Raw genomic sequence first — 25,981 nt, forward strand, 5'->3', positions numbered from 1 at the left:
GTTGTACTGTAGCTCAACCTACAAATGCAGCAAGTCCCATCGGTGTATACAGTATGCTGCTTCTACTGTATATCTACTATGTTCGTGTGACATCTGTGGCATTTAGTGACAGGAGAAAAGATGAACAGTGATTCATGGGCGATTTGTTGACTGCACTGTATATTCCTTGTTCTGATAAGAACATTCGCTGACAGTCATGAGCATTGGATATATTCCTTTCCAGTTACTTTGTTGTTAGGGTGCTTTTTCATCAAAGCATGCAGTGATCATACAAAAAATAGTGCCCCAACTCGCTCTGTTCACCAGATGAAGCTCTGCCTCTCTGTGACTACATATACAGTAGAACACAGCTTTCTCCCGGGAAGCTTTGTGCTAGCTGGGCTCAGCAGTAGAGCTCTCTGCTTTCATTCCCATTTCAAAGTGACAGGAGAATGTTTGGTGTGTGGTGTGTGTGTGTGGGGGGCAGCACAGTAGTACAAATACAAATGGAGTTTGACATGCAGACACATACTTATGTGAAGACGAGCAGCCCAGAATAGAGGACCCCAAGGAGAGCTGAGGTGGAAGGAGGGAGGGGTGCCAGCCCACAAATTTGGGCGGTACCTGAAATGAGAGTGTGTTCTGGAAAGACCTCAGCTTACTTGTTATGGATCCCTAACACATTTCGCCAATCTAATAAAGACGTACGTAGTGAATGTGACTCGGTCGCTGATTTGGGCTCGCTCCGAATTCCGGATGTGCAAGTACGAGTGCACAGGGTCTTCCACGGGAATATAATGGGAATGCACTCCAGGCAGTTCATTAAGAATGCTTCCTGAGCCCATCTTGCAAACCTGCCTGGGTGCCATGGTGACTGCTTGCGCGCTCAGTGTGGGGAGCATGCCTGCCTGTAGACTATCCAGGCTCTGTGCTTGGCTGAGCTGAAGCTGGGTTGCAGGATATTTCGTTTGTTGCTTCTGTCTTGGCGAAGCAAAGCAATCTTTCAAAGCAAATTTTTTTTGCGTTGGCTTGTAGGAAGGGGGCACAGAAGCTTTGAATTTTCTCTAATCTCTCTTTGAATTTACACGTGAGATAATCAAATAATCAAAAGTAGGGCTTCCACCTGAACATACCCCAAATCTTGTTGAGGGGCATCAGGCACTGGGCCATGGTAATCCTCAGGGGGTTGTGGGATTAGTCTAGGCCACCAGTGCCGCCATCTGTACTCTTGAGGGCTTAATTGGGAGAAAAACATCCTCGAAGGATGTGAGTAATGCAGTCATTTACCGTCACTTACTGGCCTCTTACTGCGGCTGTTGCTCAGCGTCTTCTCCACCGACTGCCATAGTTTGGTCAAAACAGCATGCTTTCCCACACCGACACAACCTCACTCAACCCTTGTCCTAATCTTGTACATACAGGAATAGCCACATCTAATTCTGTTTCATTTTCACTCTAGTCTGTTGGGGATTCGGTCCTGACATTTGTAAAGCTCTGCGTTATTTGAATTTCAGTGCACAGCAGTCTCTTTGTGGTGCTGTGGGATGAGATTAGCAGAACTGCATCTGACCCCATGTAAACTGCTGAAGTGTCCCCATATGACCTACACATTTACCATCTGGGCTGCACTTGTATCTTTGATAAACAGCCTTTCTTGGAATAAAAAAAAAATCTGTAATAATAAGGTAGTGGTCTTGTTTATGCCATACATAAGAAAAGCCCAAGGGTTCGTCTTTTATCACTGCATGCATCAACTTCAATTTGCTTGTTGAAGACTTAGCCACAATAGAAGCTGCTTTGATTCTGCGACATTCATAAAAGTTAACTTGCTTGTACCCCATTATGTGCCCGTAGATGTTATGCACATTAAAAGGGTGATGTTTATGCAGCTGAGGTGTTGTTTGTGCCAATGTATTGCCAGTATGATTAGATGTTTGCGTGTCAGTAAATGCAGTAATTGGGATTAAAGTGAATATAAGTACTGAATAAACATCATTAACATGAAAGTTCTATGCTGTAATTCTTTTTCAAGAAAATATGACCCCCCACCTTTCCTCCAATCCAACAGACTTCTTGCCAAGCACAAAACAAGGGTACTCTAGTGAAAAGAGCTTTTTTTTCTTCTAAAAGATGCATCTCATTTACATTTCATCGTCTTAAAATCGGAGCCTTTTGTTCCTTGTCAGGGTAGATTTTCAGAGCCTATAGCAGAAACACAGGATGAATGGAAAGAGGACAAGTTAAATCTAATCAAAATCATCCAGCCAGCCTGTCTCGGATGCAGGGAGGGCGGAGAGGTGTTCGTGGTCTTCCAGTTTTCTACCAACTTCATTCACGTTTCTAGTTCGCCCTGTGATCCATGTGGCATATCCAGATGGTTTTTGTTCCTCCAGCTCATCTGCGCAAGCCCGCCAGCCTGAGCCACTCCACACTAAAAAAACAAGCTGTGTCTAACCCAAGTGACACACTCAGACGAGATGTCACTTAGGGATTCATCTGACCTGGAAGTGCATTCCTCGGTCTTGGGAATTTGTGTTGCGAAAAGCAACCGTCTAAGGAATGACATGAAAGATGATAAGGTAAAAAGGTCAGAGCCAGCCAGATCTCATCCTGCTCTCTGTAACATTAAGCAGGCAAGTGTATCTATCTCCCCCCCCCCCTGGATGGGATATCCATAACAGTGGTGACCCTTCCAGTTAATGCTGATTCCCAGTTATACAGATGGATGCCCTGGACCTCACTCAAGGGAGCAATAGTAGTGTCTGCAGGGCTGACTTCACCGCGCAACCTGTCTGTCCAAAGGTTTAACCACTAGGCTACCGGCCACAATTAAGGCATATATACTTAATTCAAGAGTTAAAAGTCCCTTCAAGCATTGATCACCATGGATGCTTTATGACCTGTGTATCTACTTCATTGTAAAGCACCATTTCTTGTCTCATGCCATCACCAGTATTGTTATTTATTTATTTTGTCTGGTTGAGCCATTATAGTTGCCTGCCCACCTCACAGACATCTAGATGGCGAGGTGGTGAATGTCTTTAGAAACGCATTAATTTTGTACTGGGAGACTTTCAGCATTTTAGGTTCCTCTGTAAGTCATTATAAGATAAGATAATAAGAAATTGGTCATATACAATTTCTTGAATTAGGAATTTTATCTTTTCACATACCCCAACTTGCTGTCCATGAGACACAGACAGGGAGAGAAGCTTGGGGGTCAGAGCACAGGGTCAGCTATTTACGTATACGGCGCCCCTAGAGCAATTGGGGTTAAGGGCTTTGCTCAGGGGCTCAATGGAGTAGGATTCCTCTGCCGGCCACAGGATTCGAACAGTCAACCTTCCAGCCACAGGCTCAGATCCTTAGCCACAGAGCCACCCAACGCCATTAAGGTTGAAACGGTATTCACATAGTTGATTATAACTATTCTATCTATAGAAGTTTCATTTTGTTAAGCTTCACAAGGGCAGTGGCCTGGTCATCACTGCTGTCTTCATGCCAAATGGAGCTGGTAATTCTCAAGCCATTTTGTTGCTTTTTCACCCTTAATTTGCAAGTTCTTGTTCTTCAACTTTCTATTGTAAGTCAACTCATTTTCTGTAATTTATGTGTGATTTTAGTCTTTGTGTCTGATAAAGGCGTTCTGCTATAGTGAGAGCTTCTACAGTACTTTGTCTTTAATAGGATAATTAGCTCCTAATCAGCAAAGTGTCAGATCTCACTTCAGAGAAGAATTGCTTTTCTGAAAATGCAACAAAAAGAGAGCTGTCAGCACTATGGCTAATCACATTTTTTTGTTCTTGAAATTATAATTATTTAAATGAGCTGCTTAAAGTGATGAGGACCATCTGGATATACTGGATGAATGTCATTGGTTCTTTATCCTTTTATTTCCTTCCATTAAAGCAACCATAGAATGGTTATAGTATTTTTGTTATTGATAGGTGAATTTCACAGTATTAAAGACGTTTCAGTGAACTGATGATTATTAAAGCAGAAGTAACTTTATTGGAAATTTGGAATCGTCAATCAGGTTTGTGTCAGATCTGTGCAGTGGCACCAAAACCTGTACATACTGTATACACATGGTCACCTCCAATCCATTCCCCCTTTCAGTCAGTCACTCATCTCTCCTCATGTTGGAAGCGCTACAGCAGCTTCAGCATCAGTTGTAGGAGAGGCCGTCCCTCACCAATGTCATCACTGACATTTTTGCTGGGATGTGAGAGAGCCCAGACCTGGCTAATCCCAAACCAATCCAGTGCAGCTCCACTGGTGCAGCATGTGGAGTTCAGAGCTCCTCACCGAGTTCAACCTGCAGTGGGACTAGTAGGAACAAACCCCCTAACCCCATTAGCAGTCAGTCGAAACGCTCCACTGTACCTTCAACACATCTTAAACACTCACCCGACATGGACCAACTATCCATTTCTCATTATGACCGGTTCTGGAAATACAGAAAGGAGAAGAGTTGGATCTATTCCCAGAGCTGTGCCTCCAGTAGCCCATTCTTCAGGGTTTTTTCCATTTTTCCATTCACCACTTTAAAATGTCCTGGCTTGGATGTCATAGTAATATGGCTAAAGGCAGCTTTTGTCATAGCATTTATATCCTTTTATAGGGTGTAATTTTTATATCCTTTTCTTTTTTCATCTTTTAAGACCAGCACTTAAACATCAATACCTATAGTGCCGTATACTGTAGATTAATGGTGAAAAACATCAAGTAAGCACAAACTGACAACACTAGATCAAAATAGTTAATTGGGCATTTAGTGTTAAGTATTCAGAAATGGGAATTATTGCACATACTGTAGTTGGATGGAATTTTCTCACTGAATGTAGTTTATTGAAATAGTCTACTGATTTTATCTGAAGCTGAAGGGTGTTGAAGGCATGACAGAATTAAAATAGAATGAGGATGAAAGTAATACTGGTTAAATGAGCCAATAGGAGTGAAGTGCTTCCTTGCAGAATTCTGGTGTCATTAGATCACATTTATTTGTGACATAACTCCTGCAGCTTGCTTCATGTGTACCTGGAGTGTCTTGTGATCAATACATTCTGTAAATAATTTACTATTTGCCTGCCTGGCTTGTGGTCAGTAAACGAAATCCACTAACAAAGGAAGCACATTCCAGAAAGTTACTTCAATCAATACCATGTAAGGCTTCAGAAGATACTACTTGAACAGAAGAGGCAGCTCTTCTAACAGACTGAAAGGCTTTTGTAAAAGCTTGTTAATACTATTTGATGAGAGCTCCTGAAATTGGGCATCAGGTACTGCACCATCAAAAGAGAACAAGAAAAAGTACACTAGTGCTTAGGTGAAAGAAAACCTTGAGAGTTTTGTGCATTTTTTGTATGCATTCCCTTACATGCTTTGATGCAACCCAGCCTTTAATAAGCAAGTACAATATGCATGTTTGTTGTAGGCATGTATTTGAGACTAATGTTTTCTGGGATTACTTTTGGAAATGTCTTTTTCATGGAAAAGCTGTTCGACCACTACAGGTCTTGTTCATTGTTTTTCTCTCTTTTTCAAGGTTGTACGTTGGTAGTTGCTACCACCATGTGAAGCCCTAGACTGTTTTTCCTGAACAGCTTTGATTGCTCTAAATTGTTAGCCTGGCACCTGCATGACTGTTTAATGGGGATTCTAAGTGAACAGGGCTGCTGGGGTGTTTTATGTGTAGAAAAGCATTTCCTATGCTGATGCCTTACATAAGATGAAAATAAAGGACCTGAGCAGCAAAGCATTGAATTTTAGAATTCAGTTATACATTTTTATGGCTATGCTTGGCAAGCGAGCATTGAGCAATGATCTTCAATTCCCCATTTAACTTGCAGCTCATGTTGACTCAGAGTCAGCGTGATTTTACATGGCTATTACTGGCACAGCACAGCTCCTGGCAATTTTTTTTTTACCCTAGTTAATGCTTGGAGGAAAATGTTCCAGCTTAAAAAGAAGAAAAAAAGATCTTATTTATTACCTACTGGAAAACTTGAGCAGCATCTAATGAGGTGATGTGAAGCAAATTCCAAGGATCTTTGTTATATAAAGTTTTACCACCTGTTGATTTGACTATAAAGAAGCCTATTCCAAATGTATACGGTGCTTTTAACATTTTTTGGATAATTTTAAAATTAACAGTAATAATTATACATAATATTAATGATAGTTTATCTGCACCGTTTCACTTACAGTTTATCTTGCTTTTCTCATAAAGGTAATTTGTCTTTATCTAAAATAAAGATATTTTGCAGTTTTCCTAGGACTCATATCACTGTCCAAGTTAAGCCTTAAATTTCGGCCTGGGTCCCAGTCAGCGTTTGAAAAAGCGAAAAGATGTCTGTGCCTTGCAATTCGTGTGTGTGAATGATTCATTTTTTATTGCATTAATGTGGTTATCACCTTACAAACTTACTCTTCCCCTTGACCTCTGCTTTGTCAGAAGAGGTTTGCATGCATAGGTGTTAACTGCCTTTAATGGCAAATGAGACCTGAGGTGTACGAAGCAAGCAGTAAAGCCCAGGAACAGTTAACCACACACACAAAAACTTTGAAGAGTTAGCGAAGGACTGTTCCTTGGCTGGTTTCCAATGTATACTCTCTGAGGCCCTATATCTGAGAGCAGGAGTGCCCTACCTATGCTTCTCCCTGCCACAGGATGTTCTCTGGAGAGTAAATTCATTTGCAGAGAAGTCAAGTGCGAGCACCAAAGAAATTAGTGAGTAGCTGAGTTTTTTTTTTTTATTTAATGGGCATCTTGGAAATTTGAATTTCATGGGTAGCTCGCTCGCTCCCCTGGTTCTGTGCCAAGTTTTAAAGGACATTTGAATTTTGTAAACTCATTTGCACATGCTTTCCATATTTTATTTTATTTTGTTGCTGTGGGAATAAGTGCAGACTTGGTTTCCAGTTATGTCATGCTATTTAAGGCTGGGTAACCAAACGCTCTGCATTGGTACTGCTGTCTCAGAACTGCCAGTCTCTCAGTCTTTAATGAGGAAAGCAGGCTGTAGGCAGGGAGACCAGATTCTGGTCATTAACTCTGTGAAAATGCCAAAGTAAAGGGTTTGCTTCAGCAGTTGAGAGAGCACACTGGAGCCTAACAAAGTTAGGGCTGGGCCGGCGTCTGCTTACATCTTCTTTTCACTTTTTTTTTAGTGCAGAGAAAACAAAAAACAAATGTAAAAGTCCCGATGTCACAATTTTCTATTTACATAGCTACTGTAGGCTGGCCTTCTGTTTTTAATGAAGGCTTTTAGCTTTTTTTATTGGCATGTTTAATTGTGGCCTAACTTCACAGATGCTGCCCTTGAGTAAAAGAGGTTTTGAATGTTCTCTTATCTTGTGACCCCAGTCTGTAAACCAGCAGGGTGTGCTGCTAACGGACCTCACCCCTAGTGGTGTTCACCTGGACTTTGGCCAATATGGTATGCTGTAGTGGGATGAACTCAATTAACTCTAGGCATTAGTGCGTTATTCTGCACTTATGGGACAACTGTTCCACACATTTTGGTTTGTGCACTTTTTTCTCCGTAAAGCAAGCCCATCTAAAACCAGAAAAAGAAACATTTAGTTTCACACAACTGTGATACTGTATGTATGTTATTTTTAGCGGGTCCAAACTTCTGCCAGCACTGATTAAAAATACTCCTATTAGACACCAATATCAACTAAGACTTCAAACCTCTTTTAATTCAGGACAGCTGGGATGTAGATGCCAGAAGTAAACAAAATAACTGCACTCCTACACTCTGAAATTTACTCCTCTTGTATTCAGATATATGATAGGTATCAAGTTTTGAAAACCTCTCTTTCAATGCTTGTTGGTCTTGCAGTGAAGACTGCATTTGGTACTGTGAACCATTTTCTTTTGCATGTGAATTTGTCAAGACCAGGGGCAGTGTCTCTGGGTGGTGCTCACAGAGATGGAGGGGTGTATTGGAGGAGTGGACTTTGCCATCGGTGTATTAATGAGCAGACGTGCATCTTGACTGAATGTCTTCTGCTGACGGGTGGCTCTGAAGATCCAATGCACAGCTACATACTGTTTGCCTTGTAATAATCTAGTTGTGTCAAATTTCCTTCCATTAATTATTGAATAATACCGTTCCCTTTTCTTCTATTTTGAATTTATTTTTCTAAAAAAAAGACATCTCTTTCATCTACCGTGGCATCTGTACAGTATGTTTTGCAGTCCCACCTGGTAGATAAGAGTATACTGTATGTGAGTGTTTTGAGAGGAAAACCGTTTTTGTTTTGCTCAAATCCCTAATGGGCAATGATGTAAAGCTATAACTATAAAAGACAAAAGCATTAAGGTACCACAATGATTCACACTTTAGTGATCAAAACTGGTTATATTTTGACCAATAGTTTGACAAATAACTTTGCAGATATAAAGTTGACAACTTGGGACAAGTTGAGTTTTTTTAATAGGCAGTATGTTTAGTTTGGCAAAATTGGAAACTCCTCTGTAGTCTGTGGTTCATCATGTGCAAAGGGGAAGCTTTGATGTTATTGAATGTTTGCTAGGGCTCTTTGGTTCCAACTCATTTTCCGGAGATACGTACTTTGTGTGAAATGCTGTAGACACCCTGCAGCGATCACACATTTCTGTGGGTTGTATTAAAGCCCAATAACTCGCATTAGGTCATGGATACCTTGCAGACAATACTAAATTAACCCAGTTTACTTCCATGGAAAACTCACTTTTAAAGGTTGGTTTTATCTTTGAAAGTCTTGCATTATGTCTAATGAGTATTTCTCTTCTATTTTGTCAGTCATTTACCGTTGTTTTTGTTTATAGTTTATGTTCTTATTTATGATGATCTGTATTTTACAGCCACTTTTTCCGTAGTCTTGAGGTAGTCTCCTTTGATTTACTGCGTCATTCAGGATGCAGTTAACATTCATTTTATGTGTTTTTATTATCTCATCGAGAACCGCAGGCAGAATTCAGAAAGGAAACTGCTTCACTTTTGCTTAACATACTGTATGAACTTTTGCCAACAACAGGAGGAGTTCATTTGGAAGAGTTCATTTGTGTAGACTGCTAGATGCAAAAAAGTAATTAAAGGTAGGAAATTGACAAGGAATAAGTATATTGGAAAAACGTTTTCAAAACTGTGTGCAGACTATGCTTTTTAATACATACATGATAATCAGCTTTGATTTTTGTGTGTGTGTGTGTGTTGGGGGGAAGAGCGTGTAACTTAAAATGATCAATTCAGCACAAGAAAAACGATCAGATATTTTTGTACAGTCAATCCCTATCCATTTCCCGGTAGCCAGCTCATTCGAGATCTACCCTGATCATTGTTTGGTCTGGCGCTGACAGTAGCATTTAAAGGGTCCTTAGACGCTGCACATAGTGAGCTCCCCACCGTTGTCATCTAAGAGAAGGATTATTGGGAAATGGGATTCAAGCAAGCTGTCAGGAGGCCTGGCACAGCCCAACCAGCAGTGACAGAACTGTGTTTTAGTGTGGCCTGGTGTCGAGTCAGTAATCCCTCCTGCTGCATGACAGAGCAGTAAGGCGACAATATGAGAGACCACGGCTGACGGCGGAATTTTGGCAGACCTCTCTACTCCGAAGGCTCTGCAGAGTCTCACCCAGGGCAGGGAAGAGGGCAGGGGGGGTGGCCGGAAATGCGGTGTGGACAGCTGTAAAATTATCCAGACAGGATTCTCCTGCTTTGTTTTTTTTTTCTGTGCAGAACAAAGGGTCATCCCTTTGGTCCTTTTGTGTTCCTGTTGGTGGTGGTTGTTTTTCAACGTGGCATTACTCTGCATCTCTAAACATAAAATGCCAAGGTTTGTGCACTGGCAATTAGGGAGAAAAGTTCTATTAATAGAAGATATTTACAAATTCGGCAGCTAAGCAGTCTTGGTGACCTGAATGTAAATTTGCTAAGAAAAAAAGGATGTATCGCTGGAAAAATTGATTTAGAATTAGATTAAGTTTTCACCATACGAAATGATTTTTTTTGCCAGTTGTTAACTTTTGTGATTTATACTAATTTGCATATGCTACATATTCTAAAATGAAAATGTGGGCTGTCTCTTAATCTAGAGATTCCATGAACAAGGTACAAGGAGCAGATACAATACCCTATATGTTTTTTTGGTTTGTTTATTCCATAGGTCTGAGCATTCTGCAGCATTCAACACTGACCCAGGTAAAAAATAATGCGCTTTTAAAACTTTTGATAACAAAGTTCATTTGATGTTTTCTATACAACAATTTCATTGGGGGCTTACTGTAAGATTTGTAGTAATTCTAGGAAATGTCCACTCCTATGGAGAAATCGTTTTTCTTTTGAAAAGTAAATTTTCCAGGCACATTTGTTTAGTCTCGGAGATTACAGAATTCCTTCCCCTTTATTCCTCTGTTGTTTTAATGAGCCTCTCTGAATTTACTTCTGTCAAGAGAGAATTCTCTGCATCATTATCTTTCACTTATGTAAAGCTGGGGCTATGAATTTTAATAACACTTTAACCTGGAAGCTCCAGGTCTGTCATTAAACTAGTCCCTGACTCAGGCTGTTTGCACAGTATTTTCTGATAAGACTGCTGCAATCTGAAGAAAAGCTTTGTTGCACTGTCTGTGAGTGAAAATTCCTTTCTTGCTTTTTGGGCTGAATTATTTCAATTTGATGCTTATAGGAGGTATCTTAGAAATTATTATTGCAACTTAAGAACTTTATTTCCTTCTCCATCTACTTGGGACAAGTTGAGGTGTGAATTTTGTAAACTAGTGTATTGAATATAAGATTGTAAATGTATTCTGAAGACAGCAAATTAACTAGGATTTGCGGATTGGAAGAATTTCTAAAAACTGACCAATTGGATTCATCTAGGATTGTAATTTTCTCCTACGATAACTGTCATTGTTATGCACAAAATTGATCTTCCAAATATGAAAGCTCTTTTAAATGTTCGAATTCCTGACATGATGCTACTTTGTACCTGTTCTTATTGTTGAATAAAAATAATAGATTTGACTATGCAACAAATTAATGTTAATATAACTTTCTTTGAAGTGTATAATTGCGAATATATAAATATCTTTTCAAAATGAATTAACTGCTCTTAAAATTGTGTAAATGTGTATTTTTTGTAGTATCTGCTGACTCGCTAATTGAATGTGTGAAGAGCAAGGATCTTCAGAAGGTGAGCACATGTTAAAGTGTTAATTACTGTAGTACATTTAAGCAAGCAACCAAGTACTGTAAGTAAAAGCTTGGAGAGCTTTCATTTTTAGTTTTCAGTGAAGATCACTCAGTTTTCATTAAATAAAAGGCATTGAGAAAGTGATTCTTTAAAGCCATCTTTGAGAAATCACTGACTTCTGCTGTTTTCCATTCTGTTCATTTATATTAATAAAGGGAGCAGGTTTTAAGCCAACTGCTACCTGAATCTTTGTCAAGTTATTTCATCAGGCACATGTGCGTTTTAAAGAAGTAGCATAATGCCTGTTTTGTGTGTGAAATAAACCACAGGAAAATTCAAAGAAATTGCCTACTGTTGCAAGAATTGCAAAATCTCTTGCACTATAATAGCAGAGAGTTGAAAAGGTAATAAATTATGTGCTGTCAAGTGACCTAAGATCAGCTTTCCGATACCAAACGAGTACGGCGTGCATCATGAAAAGACATTCGTTGAAGGATACAAATAGCTTCCGTCACGAGCGTGTAAAAATTGCCTGCATACAATTCACATTAGATTCATTGTATCAGTATGTCTTGCATTTTTCTTGTGGCACCTATCCTTGACATGCGGGATTGTTTCTTGTGAGATAGGGAATAGTGTTATCGTGCTTTAAACTGTATAAAAAACACTATAAATGAAGTATGTGACCTTTCAACTATTGTATTTTTTCTCCTTATAGTATACCATATACATCTCATTGCAGCTATCTGAGCTGGTTAGTTTGCTTTTATTGAGCTAAGATTCAGTGAGGCATTACTTCTGTTTGGTTAAGGTGGAGATGCAGGTGAGGACACATAGTTAAGAAGGTTTTAGATAGCCACCTGGGTTTGCCATGTAACCTTACTTCTAGATTTTAATTAATGTGTTTGCTAAACAGTTCAGCAATGGACACTGTGTGTAAATTGCTCAGAGGAGAGGCCAATAACCTTAGACACCATTATGTGGCGATACCGTAACCTTTGTAAAAGGCAAAATGCTGGAAAAAAAGCTCGAGAAACAGAACCAAGGTGATGTTGGTGCTTTCTCTGCGTCGCCAGTTGAAAGAGTTGCACAAGATGGGTGGAGACTTGACCATCCAGGACTCAGCTGGGTGGACATTGCTGCACCATGCCGTAGAGGCTGGAAGTAAGGAGATCGTCAGGTACATCATCGATAATGGTAAGGTCACCTTCCTATCATTTGTGATGTCAACTCAAAAGCCTTCAGTTGATCTGAAAACATATAGGTGTGCATTCTGATACCATATACTGACTTCATATACTGTAGATGTCGGTAATCAATAGGTAAGAATGAGCAATTGTAGCTCCTTGCCTTTTACTAAGACATCTGACTGTGGAAGCAAGAGTTAACAATTAATATCTTCTTCTTTGTTCCGTTTCTTGAGCTAGTGTCCTTGGAAGCTGCACTGTTGGGCACTGGCTTTTGCACGTCATCCACCAATCTCCTAGCTATGCAGAACTGTGTTTACCAAAGCATGAGGCATCCAAGTGTTTGAGCAGCTCTGCGAACACTAGATTCCCACTGGCAGTTGATCATCAACATAAACCATTTGCTGGTTTCAGGATAGATATCTCCTAAATGAAATTTTGACATCAATAAAATGTAATATTCTTAACTTCACAACTGTTCAGGGTTTGTGAAGTCAACAAATATCCTGGAACTGATGGGCACTGCAATTATTTTCTTTCTTTTCAATAAAAGTGACGTATTTGAGATTTTGGTGGAAGTGACAGATAGATAAACACATGCATATGCACACTGTGTGCCGGCACACAATATCTTCCAGTACAGAAACAGTCTGAAATTAAACCCAGATTGAATCAATTATAGCTGAGGTACAATAAACGTATAACTGCAAAAATTAATTGCTCTCATAAAAAATGCTTCTTGCAGTAGAAAGCGCTCCTCATTTTGTATTCACAGTCATAGCATTTTTCACAAGACGGGAAGCAAGAGAGGAGTCCATTCACCTGAATGCACTCAGAGAGTGTGATTTCCTGAATTGCTCTGATACAATTCTGAGTGTATGTGCTGGCTGCTGTTTCATAGGGACATGCTCAAGTGACAAAATGTGCATCATAACATTGATATTTGTTTTAAGATCACTTTGTAGCAGCTGCTGTAAATGAAGCTGAAACAAATGTCATGACCTCTTAGGCACACCTGATGTCATTCGCCCATGGTCTAAATTAAAATGAGCATTCAGTAAAGATCAAATGAAGATCTTTACAAACTGACCCAAACCACCCATTCCCCTGCCTCTACCCCCCCACCTACACAAACACACACACACCCAAACCGAAGGGCTTCATCCCTAAGGGCTTCTCTGAGGACTGGGTTCATGGGAACGCCACAGGGGTTGGGGGTCTGTGGAGCGTCTTCTATTCTTGATCATCTCTGCAGAATTATACTTGACCTTGTCAAGAGCTGCAAATTGTGAATGGCCTCAAAAGTTTGCAAAGTCTTCTTTTGGGTTTGAATTGTTTTTCTTGATCAGCCATTCTGCAAGCTTTGTTTTCGGTAGGAGTAATCAAAGTTATTCTGTTTCTTGAACAGCTCCAACTGAACTATTGGATGTAACGGAGAAAGAGCAGTAAGTAATGATATAGCCCATGTTTTCACATTTGCTTGAACTTAGAAGAAGTTATGTTGTTGCATAATGCAATCTGATGTCATTCCAGTGGGTGTAGTTGTGTTTTGCCGTTTTTCACACCTTTCTTTTAGAGTCAGGTTCTTAAATAGCCTTCCTCCTTACATCTGAACTGTGCAAACTCTGTGTGCTGCTGGGAAGGTGCACATGTCTTCAACAATATTTTGACTCCTGTAACCAAGCAACAGAGCTTCCTTTAAAAGGCTTTTTAGCAGTCAATTCAATGGCAAGTATTTTGCAGACTTTGCAGTAGAATAGCAGTTCATTTATAAAGTGCATATATGAAATTATATTTTGCTTTGACAATCGAATTATTTAATTTTTTTGTTGAGTCAAAAGAGCAGGCTTAAAGGTTTTGGATCAGGAGTCTGTCACCAGCACGCTTTACAGAAAAGAGAGCTCTTGTTCTGCGAGAACTAATTATCCCATCTCTCTCTCTCTCCTAGCGGAGAGACCGTCTTACACAAAGCGGCATCTCTGTGCCAGAGGACAATCTGCCACTACCTGGTGGAGGCAGGAGCGTCGCTAATGAAAACAGACCTGCAGGTACAAAGAAAAGGTTCAGATATGGATTAAAGCAGTCTGATAGAAGCGGGGTCAATTTCTAGTGGGATCCCAGGGCTGTACACTGTTCTGGCAAAATCAAATGTTCAATGTGTGTCTATATACGGTATTTATATAACACAGAGCACCTATTATATATGGGCTGTTGCTGCTGTATCATGTGGCCCCAGCGCACACTTTATTCATTTTGAATGCTACAGATTGGATAAAATGCATGGTGGAGTTTCATCTTTAATGCCCAGTTTACCCACAATGCCCTCTATCCACCCAAAGCATAATGTGTTCAATGAAGGTCTGGGTAGATACTGAAACAGATTTGCTTTCCTCTAAATGTCACAATGTAGACACACAAGTATGCTTTTTATTCCTCCAGACCACTGTGTGAGCATAGTGTACAAACAAAACTATTCTGTCTCTTTGCATGTATGTTTTGGGTGTGAGTTTTGGTAGCAAGGGTTGGTACTGTATTTATACAAATCGGAACTTCCTAAAGATAGCTGTGCGTTTTGTTTGTTAAACTTCAAAGGTAGGAATGGAGAGAACATACCCCAGAGCATTTTTGACTCGCCGACATCCTTGTGAAAATAAGATAAATAAGAGTCGTTTTCTCCTAGCAGCAAAAATGACAAAGGCACTAAGCTCTGGCTGACATTGATAAAACATGTAAAGCCATTTTCCACAAATAAATCTGAGAATGGCTGTAAAACCAGTGACTTTTGATGTGCAGCATAATCCAGAGGAAGTTGAATTTCACTGCTTTGAAGGTGTCTTGGGGACTTCAGATGAATTTTGATGCTTTACTGCTTAATTTTTTCTCTTTGTAACCTACTTCCAGGAAAAAAATGTTTTTTTCTTTGTTGTACATAAAGTTGTTCTGCCCAGTGTGGATATAGACCCATTCTGTAAGAAATGGCTTTAAATTTATCTTCTGTAGTTCTGGAATGAACAGTCTAAACATGCCAGGATAAAAAGACAGAAAAAAGTAAACATTTTGCTCTCAGTGATCAGAAAAGGGCGATACATTAAGGTAACTATGTGTACAGTAGGCGGTGTATGTAGTAAATTAGGGTGATGACAGCAGTAAAGCATTCAAACTAGATTCCTGGAGAGTGAAAGCAAAACACATGGGCAAGTCTATAAAATTACAAAAGCAAATAACAGCATCTTAAATTGCATAATGATAACATGCCCAAAATGTCCAGCCCCTAAGGCAATCAGATCGATAGATAGCTTTAAAATGAGAGGGTAGTTGATTTGGTTGGAATCTCCTTTAATATAGGAAATATACAGTGTGATGGGAATTTTCTGTGAGCCTATGCATTAGGCCACTTAGACTAAGAACATCTGGAATGGGGCACCTCACTCAGTGGTTAGTAATTCAGCATGTGGCCGGAATGAAAATTGCAGATGTAATGCCTTCATTCACCACATTAAAAAAAATATACATACACAAGACACCCATGTTCCTCTGTAGATAGACTCATCAGTACCTAATGAGGGAAATTGCTGCGGTAGGACACTCCCTTAAAATATTACATGACTTGGACATTCCTGCAGAGATGAAACACTGCTCTCTGTCGGAGAGATTTTGGCATCAATCCCAGCTGGCTCCTCCATCTTTCAAGAGCCTGGAAACATTCTTGATGAGACAAATGGCAAAGCTGCACTTCTAAATATCCTCACTGTATGAGAAGGCTACTGTATGGTTAACATAATCTCTGGTTTTATAGCTGTTGAATCAGGGCATGTGACATAATGCTTTGTGAATCCCTTAAGGTTATTATAGTAATTTTATTGTTGATATTATGCCATCTATTATAACACTAGGATGTTGAACTAATGTTAGTCTGTCTCCATTCTCAGAGTCTGTTCTGGACAATTGAAGTTTAATTTTTTTCCCCCTATATTTACTGTAGTTATACGCTAGGGCGATTTCAAACAGTACTGCTGTTGGTTTCTTTGAGGACTGTTAAAATTGCCATGACAACAAGGAGTATTTACACCTTCATTCTTCCTTTTAAAAATTAGCACCTGTAAATGTCTCTTTTCCCCTTAGCAGCTTGATGCCTTCTATGAGGTAGGAAAGGAACATTCAGCAGTTCCCTTAATTCTTGCTTCAGCAGAACTAACTGCCGTTGATGACACATTTCAGCTATCTGGTTGGTATTTTACCTCCTCTGTGTCCTGCTGTAACAGCAGGGATGATAAATGTTAGCCATCAGTGAAAAATGTAATCCTGCAGCCACAGAGACAGGCTGATTTATTTGCCTGCTGGTTCTGGACAGTGTAAGAACCTACCTCCCTGTGTGGGGAAAGAGGCAGTGAGATAAAAAAAAACTTTGCCTATGAAGAGGAGTGTTCTCATTCTTTAGCAGAGGCAGCCTGGAAGTTTTGACAGCCTGTGATTTCAGATCACGTCAGTCTTTTGACTTTCTGAATGCACTTCCTTTTAAACCAAGAAATAAGCCAACATGCTGTTTTTCTGATATCTGTCTTCACTTTCTGGATGTGCTGCTGAAATGCAATAAAATCATATAGTAATCCTGAAATGCAGTCTAGATTATCCAAGGAAAATAAGAGCTTTGATTTATTTAATTTCTTGTGAGTCTTTCCTCATTAGTTTCCAGGTAAATAAAAATATTACTGTATGGTATGTGACACTTAACTCTGGGAAGAAGTCCCTGGAAGTCCCTGTATTGGAGTCCCTCTGAAGATCTAAACATACGTTTAAAATAACATAAATAATGAATTATAAAAAAGTGGGGAAACACCTAAGTAACTTCAAAAGTCACCCCCCTTGTCACAATCCCCTTGTCACCCTTATATCATGAATTTGTAAACCTATGGAACAAGTTTGTTGTGATCACCTACATCAGTGAATTGTTGATTAAAATGTTTGAGGGCATAGGAAATGCCAATCCCAACATCCTGTAGCTCTCAAGGACCATAGATGGCCATTCTTGATTTACTGTAATTGAACCAGTTAACTTAAATCGATCAAGTCAGGGTTGTGTTCCTTTACAAATAAGGCTCTCAGTGGTGACCTGCAGGACACGCTGGACTGTGGCTGTCCACAACCACTGGCCAGCAGTGGTTTACAGTAAAAATTCAAAGACTAATGAATATTTGTACATCTTCATAGTTGAGACACTGTCTGCATAGATGTTTTTTAATTAACACAGGCAACTGCCAAAGTAACTGCTCTGTAGTATGTAGTGTTTTTACATTCTGACTCTAAAGTTTGGCACTGATTTATTGCAGGATGTTTTTAACAAGTTTTTATTGTCATGTCATTTACCAAACCTCTTTATACCACACTGTGTCGCGGGAAGCCGGAGTCTACCCAGCAAGCAACAAGCGCAAGGCAGGGTACACCCTGGACAGGGCGCCAGTCCTTCGCAGGACAAGTGCAAGCCAGTCATACATGGGGACAATTTGGAGGCCACGGTAAAGGCTGAGGGGGGAAATTTGGCCCGGACACCGGGATAACTCCCTACTCTTATCGAGAAATGCCCAGGGATCTTTAATGACCACTGAGAGTCAGGACCTCGGATTAATGTCTCATCTGGAAGACAGCGCCCCCTACAGTATAGTGTCCCTGTCACTATACTGGGTCATTTGGACCCACATGAACCGCAGGATGAGCGCCCCCTGCTGGTCCCACTAACGCCTCTTCCAGCAGCAACCATAGCTTCCCAGGAGGTCTCCCATCCAGGTACTGACCAGGCTCAACCCTGCTGAGCTCCAGTGAGCTGCAGGGTGGTACAGTATGGCTGCTGGCTCACGTTTTTATTGTATTTATTTAGAATTTTCAAAAGAAAAACTCACGTGGAAAACGGGAAACCACGTCTAAATAAGGCTTCGGAACACAGTGAGCATTTCTGAATTGGCAAAAGGTTTCTGAGCTGCACTTTTCAATCAAACAATTTCTTTGTTAGATACGATCTTAAGCATTTCTCACTTTTCTCCAAGGTCAGATGAGGTATTTTGGCTGCAGGTAGACCTGCCAGCTAAGCATGCTGTGCCTGAGTAACTCAGAAGGCATCGTTTAGGAGTCACAGTCTGAGTGCTCAGCAGTTACAGTCACATCTAAAAGCGTGTTAGTCACATACACCCAAAATCGCTCTGTTACAGGACATACAAAAGGATTGTGGCAACTATACACTGAGTACCTCTGTGATGGAGAAGGATGAGAGCCGTCTTCATCTGGAACTGATGATATGCTGGCTCACACTTTGAGTTCAGGTTTAAAATGGATTAGCTGGTTTGCTAGGAAATTCTGAGTAGAAACAAGACACAGAAACATTTTATGTTAAAAGGCCTATTGGCTATAACTTCCAGGTGCAAGCTGGAGACCTGAAAGAAATGAGCTGGGGTCAGGGGAGGAATGATCTTGTGAGGAGTGAGCCCAGAGGAACGAACCAGATGAAGAATCATCGGACAGCTGGAGAGTTTTTTTTAAATGTATTTCCTCAGATAGGAGAGGCAGAGAGGTGAGAGAAGTCTGCTGATGTGATTACACTACACACACACTTTTCCAGAAAGAAGGTTTTTTTGCTGAGCCAGTTGGTGTGACAGACATTAAACTCTAGGTCCTTGCGTTCTTCCTCACCACATATCTCCTTCTCTGCCCTAAGGATGTTTATCTGAGCACCTCAGGGAAGAGATACAGCTGTTAGAAGTGGTGCTGGTAATAATGTTGTACATGTGCATGATAGCACCTGTCTGTGTAAACAGACTTGTAGTAGGATTAAAGCAGCCACAGTCATTGTGGCCCGGAAAAGTTTGCATTTACAGTCCATACCAACAACTAAGAAACAAAGATTTAGAATTATACCTTTGCCATTGGTCACCCTTTGAGCAAGAATAATACAATACTGTATGTCTTGCACTCTATTACATTTTTGTTCTGATAGTAGAGAGGTGTCCCATCACCATCAAAGAAATAGTGTGATTTTTAGTCTTCATTTCTTTTCATTTTAGCCACCTGGTTGCCTCACTCATTTGGGGGAATATTTTGTAGTTCTCTGATATTACCTTGTCTGGTTCATTCCTCTGGGTTCACATCCTGCAAGGTCATTCCTCCTCAGACCCTAGCTCCTTTCTCTCTCTTCACATTGCATCTGTCCATTTGATAAGCTGCAGAGAAATAAAGACGCAGGAAAGGTTGAATAACTGCACAAACCTACGTCTTTTGAAGGCAACTGATCTGAGCAGATCAATCCTCATGTGAAAATCAACAGAGACAAAATTGCAGACCTCTGCAAAAATATATTTCCAAAGGCTCCAGTTTGTTTCCTGGTCTCCTCTGATGGTTTAATTGCCTGTCAGGTTCAAGCTTTGAGAAATGTGACTTTGCATCTTGAACTTTCTCCTGATCAACTTCTAAAATGACTAGGAGAAGGCCTTTTTCCCCATTTTTTAAACCCAGTCCCCATTAGTAAACCTTTTGTTGTACTTCTGTTTTTTAATAAAATACAGGTCTACCTCTCATTAACCTGCTACTTTTGAAACTCAACAAAATCTCTTCAAAGCTGTAATTTATAGGATATTGGATATCTCAGTGAATACAGTACATCAGTTATGCAAAAGGGTCCACCTGGCCTTTAGAATTTAGGTTTAATACCAGGTTTCCATCTGTGGAGCAATGAGTGCAAAGGTGTCTCCCGTACACCCACCACTGTGTGTCTACAACAGTTGTAGCTACTCAGTACAATTGACAGCTTTGTTAAAATGTGAGTGAACTTCAGGGAGAAAAATAGAGCCTAGTTATAGTGCCATTTGGAGCTTTTTAAAGCTGTCCACCAATCATTAGCACCATGCTTCATTACCCTTCCCCTGATAGAAACCAGCAGCAAGCAGAAATTTGTCATGTCATGACTGTTCATGCCTTGAGGGATTGCAGACATAAATCTGTATAACCTTCTGAGTGAAGGCATCATTTTCCCTGGGGGTTTTTCTTATTACCATTTTAAAGCCTATCCCTGCAAACTCTGCACAGAGGGGAAATGGGGCAATGCCTAAGTTCACCAGTGCCTATACTAAGAATAGGCCAAGCTTGTGCTGGCAGAGCTAGACAGACAATTGAGTGCTGCTAACAGATTGTTTTTATGAATTGACAGAGCTCATTAGTGGACACTGTCCAGCTGGCAACAAGAACCAATTAAAACCTGAGAAAGAAAGAGATGGAGAGAGGGTTTGCCAGACCTAAAAGGAATTTTAACTCTTAACAGTCACAGAAAACCACTCACAAGAGGCAAGGGTTCTAATGAAAAACATATTTTGTAGAACATAGATCCTTGCTTCAGCACCAAAGTAAAATGAGTTGTTCATGCATTTCTAGATTGGAAACTCTTAAATGACAGAGGATTACGAATAAACAGTTGTATATGGTTTAGCTAGTAAGTGTAACTCTTAATGATGAATGAGCCCTCAAAATGTTTTAATAAGGCAGATTTGTCCAATGCACCTCTTATTGCTTGGATCATGGTAATGAGCTGCATATATCTTAGTCCATAAAGGATAATGCAGTATATATAGAATTGTCACAAAATTATTAAACTCTTAATGCAACAGCAGTTTCTGTCTCATTTTTAACATGTTTAATAAAAAATCAAATTGATCAACTCCCCCCCCCCCCCCCTTTTAAGCAAATTTGTCTGTATATGCCATATGACACAATTACTGTTTTGACAACACCCTTGAATCCTGCTGACCTGGCATGATGCAGTCTGGCAGCTGTGCTTTTTCTGACATTTATTTGATGGATTAGTGGGTCACAAGATCTTGTAGAATTTACCACAGCAGTAGGTTTTTGATACTTTTGGCTGATACTGTATGCTGTTGTCTGTTTACTTGTTTAGTATTTGTGTATACAGGCTTTGTGTAGTATCACAACCAGCCATCATTCAATTGATGGTACAGTATGATGTACCCATAATCCATAGCCTTGTTGAAAAAACTTTCAGAATGTTACTTACCCTGTATTTGTTTATCTCTCTAAATAAAACAGCTTGGAATTCTACTCCCAACTCTGTAAATCCATGCAAATTGGTGTAATTTTGTTGCATTACAATTTTATTCTTTTCTCATCGTGTTATGTATATATCCTCTGCCAATCTACAGTTACACTTCTGTGTTTTTACTGAATTTTAAGCACAAGTGTTTTTCTGAACAGAAAACCACCTATGAATACATGCAAAGTTTTAACAACATGTTTGTAATACTAACAGTGAATGGCATAGCATGCTGTACCTTAAAACACATTTTAGGAGTGTCTCACAGAAAATTGGTGCCGATGAAAATAAAGGACATCAGGAACTTGAATGTATTCTTAAGATAAGGCTGTAGATTCAAGCAGAGCTTATTCAGTTACTCCCCAAAGCTGATTCTAGATTACTTTATTGTGCTGATCACAAAAAACAGGAGTTTCAGAAATGTCTGTGCAGGCAGGTGGGATCAACAGATTCTGTTAAAATTATTTTATATTGCCAAGCTGTTGACAAAGAAAGGTCTGTGATGCCTGTAGCTAATAAAATGTCTTGTTTTTTTAAAGGAAAGGCTTATGTATGTGGAAGGAAAACATACCGTTGTGTCATTTAAAAAAAAATATATTTACAAATGTTTTTTCCAGAGATTAAACATGGAAGGCATTGTGAAATTCAGAGTTCCATTAGATGAAGGCTGCAGCTTCTCAGTTTAGGTCAAATATCCTTCCTTGAGTGAAAAAATGGTTTTATGATCCAATTTATTTTATACATTGGGATAAGAACCACACAATGACGCAATCCAACACAGAACAGCATTCCCAAGCATCTCTCCTCGGGTATCTACTCCTCTCACACCATTCCACAACAGATCCTAAACATCCACATCCAAAAATAAAACATGAAGATGAATCCAGCAGTGCTGTAGTGAGATTTTCCAGGCCCGTATAGTCCCCCACCAGGCCCCGTTGACCTAGGCAGTGGATAGTTCTTTATGGACGACCTCAAGAAAGGCAAAACCCATTAACTCAATGCAACGTAATCGATTTGTTACCAATGCAAGGTGATCACTCTGTTAGCTGCCATAATGCACGTAAGCCAAACGTTTATCTGTTACACAGACTAATCAAGAGAAGAATCCTCATTTGGCAGGAGGTCTAGTGGAGAGCAATAAATACTTAGAACTGCAGCTGAAGGTGAACTAACCTGTCCCTGAAAGGGTCAATTTTGAACATTCCCGAATTTCTGTATAAAAATGGGGGTCCTGTTGTTTTGTGGGATGAGAGTCAAAGGTGATTGGGACTTCTTGAAGTTATTCCAAATTATTCTTAACTGTCCCAAGGAATGTATTCATTTCAAGGAGGAATATATCTATAAATAAATAGCATTAGTCATTAGTAAGTGGTAAACAGAATGGAGACTTGTCCTGCTTTAAAATACAGTATGAATGGAAGAGTATGAAGACTACTTCTGCCTTGTCCATCCGTCATATTGTATTGGAGGGTAATATACTGTATATATAGCAGTTTATTCTTCTAATACATTATCTCCCTAACTTTATGGATCTCTCCGAACTGATTTAGAAACTACCAGAGAGAATCTCACTCCAAATAGTCAAAGGACTTCAGAAAGTATAGCAGGGGTAGAGGCTGCCCACCACTTGGAGATAAATCAGGAACAGGAGGTTGATTTTTGTTTTTGTTTTCCAGGGTGACACCCCAAAACATTGCGCAGAGAAAGCCAAGGATCAAGAACTGGCAGCGTACTTAGAGAACAGACAACATTACCAGATGATCCAGAGGGAGGACCAGGAGACAGCTGTATGATTAGCCCAGAAGTGCCAAATAATCCTGTACCAAAAAAATATAGTTAGCAGATAAAAACTCAAGGGACTGTCAGGGTCGACCAGAGGTGTCTCTAGTCCTGGCCACAGTTTTCCTGTGAAAAGGGTAAGGCAGTGTGGCTCATTTGTGCCCCTCTGCCACAGACGTGCTTTTGTCTAAAAGATAGAAGAGGTGTTATTGCCTTTCTTAAAGTCCAGGCTTCATTTTATTGCTGGCGAACCACAAAAAAAAATTGTTGTTAATGATAGAGCTGGTCTTGGGGGGTGTTCTGTTGTTAAAGAAAAAAACAATTGTAAAAAATAAAATCTGGATTCCTTTGCTTACACTGCTGTTGATAATCGGAAACAAATGCTCTGGATTTTGAAGGGTATTGGCACGTTTTAATGCAGGGAAATGCCTTCAATGTTAATCTCCTCTCAGGTGATTTAAATGTGATTGAGTTTGCATTTAAGTAAGAGAGTAAGAGATCTGGAGATGGAACATTTTTGGTATCTTCATCATTTTATGTGACTGCTACAAATCCTTTAATATTTTGAATGATTTTCAAACTTTGTTTACTTAAACTGCAGTGAGTAGTTTTTATTCTTGTACTGCTAAGTTAGAAGGGAAGGTTTACACTGAATGCTTCTTTTTTCTGTAATTTTTAAAGATTTAAATTTAACTTTCTTTTTAACAAACGGATGCTGTTCTGTAGAAAGAATTGCAAGTTGTATCTTTTAATGCTGTACTGTCTTGTAGAAACTCTTCTCCAGCACTCACTTGGCTTCCAATACAAAATACTTGGTACTGTAAACTTCTTTAGTAGCTTGAGGTCAAAACATTTTTGTAGGAAAACAAATACCTGCTCTGAATGCCTTGAAACTGTTTTTTTGCTTGTTGTTCAGTTTTCTAAATGGTGTACTTCAGTCATGAGATATTTCCTATTACAGTATGGAGTAAATATTTATATAAGGAATAGCTGTAAAAATATCTTACTTTTGTGGATTTGTTTCGTGATGTTCAGAGTTTGTATCATAAAAATGTACATTTTATATGTTTTTCAGAATAAATAGCTATTATCTTCTAATTTACTGTTACATATAACCAGGATAGCTTTATAGAGACACCTTATTGTTTACTTCATTTAAAGGTTGAGAAAGCTTGCTTGGTTTAACAGGGTCTGGGCTTCACAGTTTGAGTTGTTTGAGTTAATTCTTGCTCAGTTTCTGGGTTCAGATCTTTTATTTTTAAAAGGTGGGGTGTTATTTTCCAAAATAATGCTTTTTATTTCAGTTCTTGTTGCTGTTTTTATTTTAAAAATATTTGTGAACCCTATTTATTATCAAAATATTTGTTCTGTGTACAAACTAAGATTGGCCTTTAAACATATTTAATTAAACAATTAAATTTTAATTTAATTTATTGTTGGGTTGGAGTTAATTATTAATTTTCTGGATTGTTTATATTTAAAGTGTCACAGTAATTAAGATTCTGCATCTGAACATTTACAGCTAAATGCCTCAGCAGATTGTATTTCAGTACTTTTTAATATTGTAATATTTACAAAATTCTGTACCTAAAGTATACATTTACTGTAGAGTGAGATTGGGTAAAAATATTGAAAGTTTGATGTAATTACGAATTTTAGTTCAAATTATTTGTTTGCGTTGAAAAATGTTATACATACGGTATGTTCAAATGAAGGTTTCCATTTACTCAAAATATCATTATTGTATGACTGTATGTATTATCTTTTAATTCCATTATAGGTGTTTCGATCTCCTTGATATTTTCAGAAGAAATTATGCTTTGTTAGTTGCCAGAATGTTAGGATTGTGGACTCCCAATGTGATTAAATTACAGGACCAGTGTTAAAGTACTGTACGTTTCAACATCCATATCCACAGACCTAAACTATTTGAAGGATGAAAAAATAATTAAGAATCTGTATTGCTGGCAACAGTTTTTTAACTGGCTGCCAACCAATTCAGATTTCGATGTGAAAGGTAGTCTTTCTTTTAAAGCAAACATATGGAACTTTTCTTCAAGCAAGCAAATGGCAAAGGTCTCGGAATATAATTGCAGCTTTTATTCAGGACGTTCTTAGGACGTGTTTAATTGATTCTTATAGATTTATGGAAGTTGTCATTTTAACAGCCATGGCATTCTGTAAACATTTATTGAACCAATCTTTGTGTATATATGCATTACTGTATGCAGGTATACAGTAGTTGCATACAATATACAGTATACAGCATGTGTACAAATGTATGCATTTGTATACTGTACATGTGCATCCATGCTGGTTCTCTCAATGTAAATTGATTTTTTTCACTTTTTCAGCAGTTGTATTTACTTGAGTACTATGAGAAGTATAAGATTTAAGATGCTAATAGTATTTGACCGTGAAATATATATTTAATTATTAAAGGTTCTACAATACCTAGTAATACCTACTATGCGATTATGTACATTTTGCATAGTATACAATATGCTTTCATAGGTTTTTAAAGTACAGGATACTGTAGTCTCAACATCGATTCTAGCTTCTTTCTTATTAACAGCATTGTTAGAGTTGTAAGCTTGACACCACTTTTATTAATGTATAGCCTTTATTTAAAATGCTCTGAAATGGCATCCACTTATACTTTTGTGTTTCATTTGCAGCTTTTAAGGAGTCTAGATTATAGTCTTATTGTTTGGAAGAAGTCAGTTGAAATAATGACCTCCCTGTTCTTCATGGTGAACAGAAG

The 25,981-nt window shown here is 39.1% G+C and overlaps 1 protein-coding gene across 14 annotated transcripts in view; it reads left to right on the forward strand.

Annotated features, from left to right (window-relative positions):
• dgkza (diacylglycerol kinase, zeta a) overlaps positions 1 to 24,650 on the forward strand; it is a 174,900-nt gene extending 150,250 nt beyond the window's left edge. For all 14 annotated transcript variants that reach the window (XM_015338596.2, XM_015338600.2, XM_015338597.2 and 11 more), the window contains 6 exons: positions 10,138 to 10,172; positions 11,117 to 11,166; positions 12,243 to 12,363; positions 13,762 to 13,798; positions 14,302 to 14,401; positions 23,115 to 24,650. In XM_015338596.2, the coding sequence (XP_015194082.1) occupies positions 10,138 to 10,172; positions 11,117 to 11,166; positions 12,243 to 12,363; positions 13,762 to 13,798; positions 14,302 to 14,401; positions 23,115 to 23,231 (460 nt within the window). In that variant the 3' untranslated portion in view covers positions 23,232 to 24,650. The remainder of the gene's footprint in view (positions 1 to 10,137; positions 10,173 to 11,116; positions 11,167 to 12,242; positions 12,364 to 13,761; positions 13,799 to 14,301; positions 14,402 to 23,114) is intronic.
• Positions 24,651 to 25,981: the final 1,331 nt, after the last annotated feature.

Source organism: Lepisosteus oculatus, chromosome 21 (assembly GCF_040954835.1).
Source record: "Lepisosteus oculatus isolate fLepOcu1 chromosome 21, fLepOcu1.hap2, whole genome shotgun sequence".
Classification (NCBI taxonomy): Eukaryota; Metazoa; Chordata; class Actinopteri; order Semionotiformes; family Lepisosteidae; genus Lepisosteus; species Lepisosteus oculatus.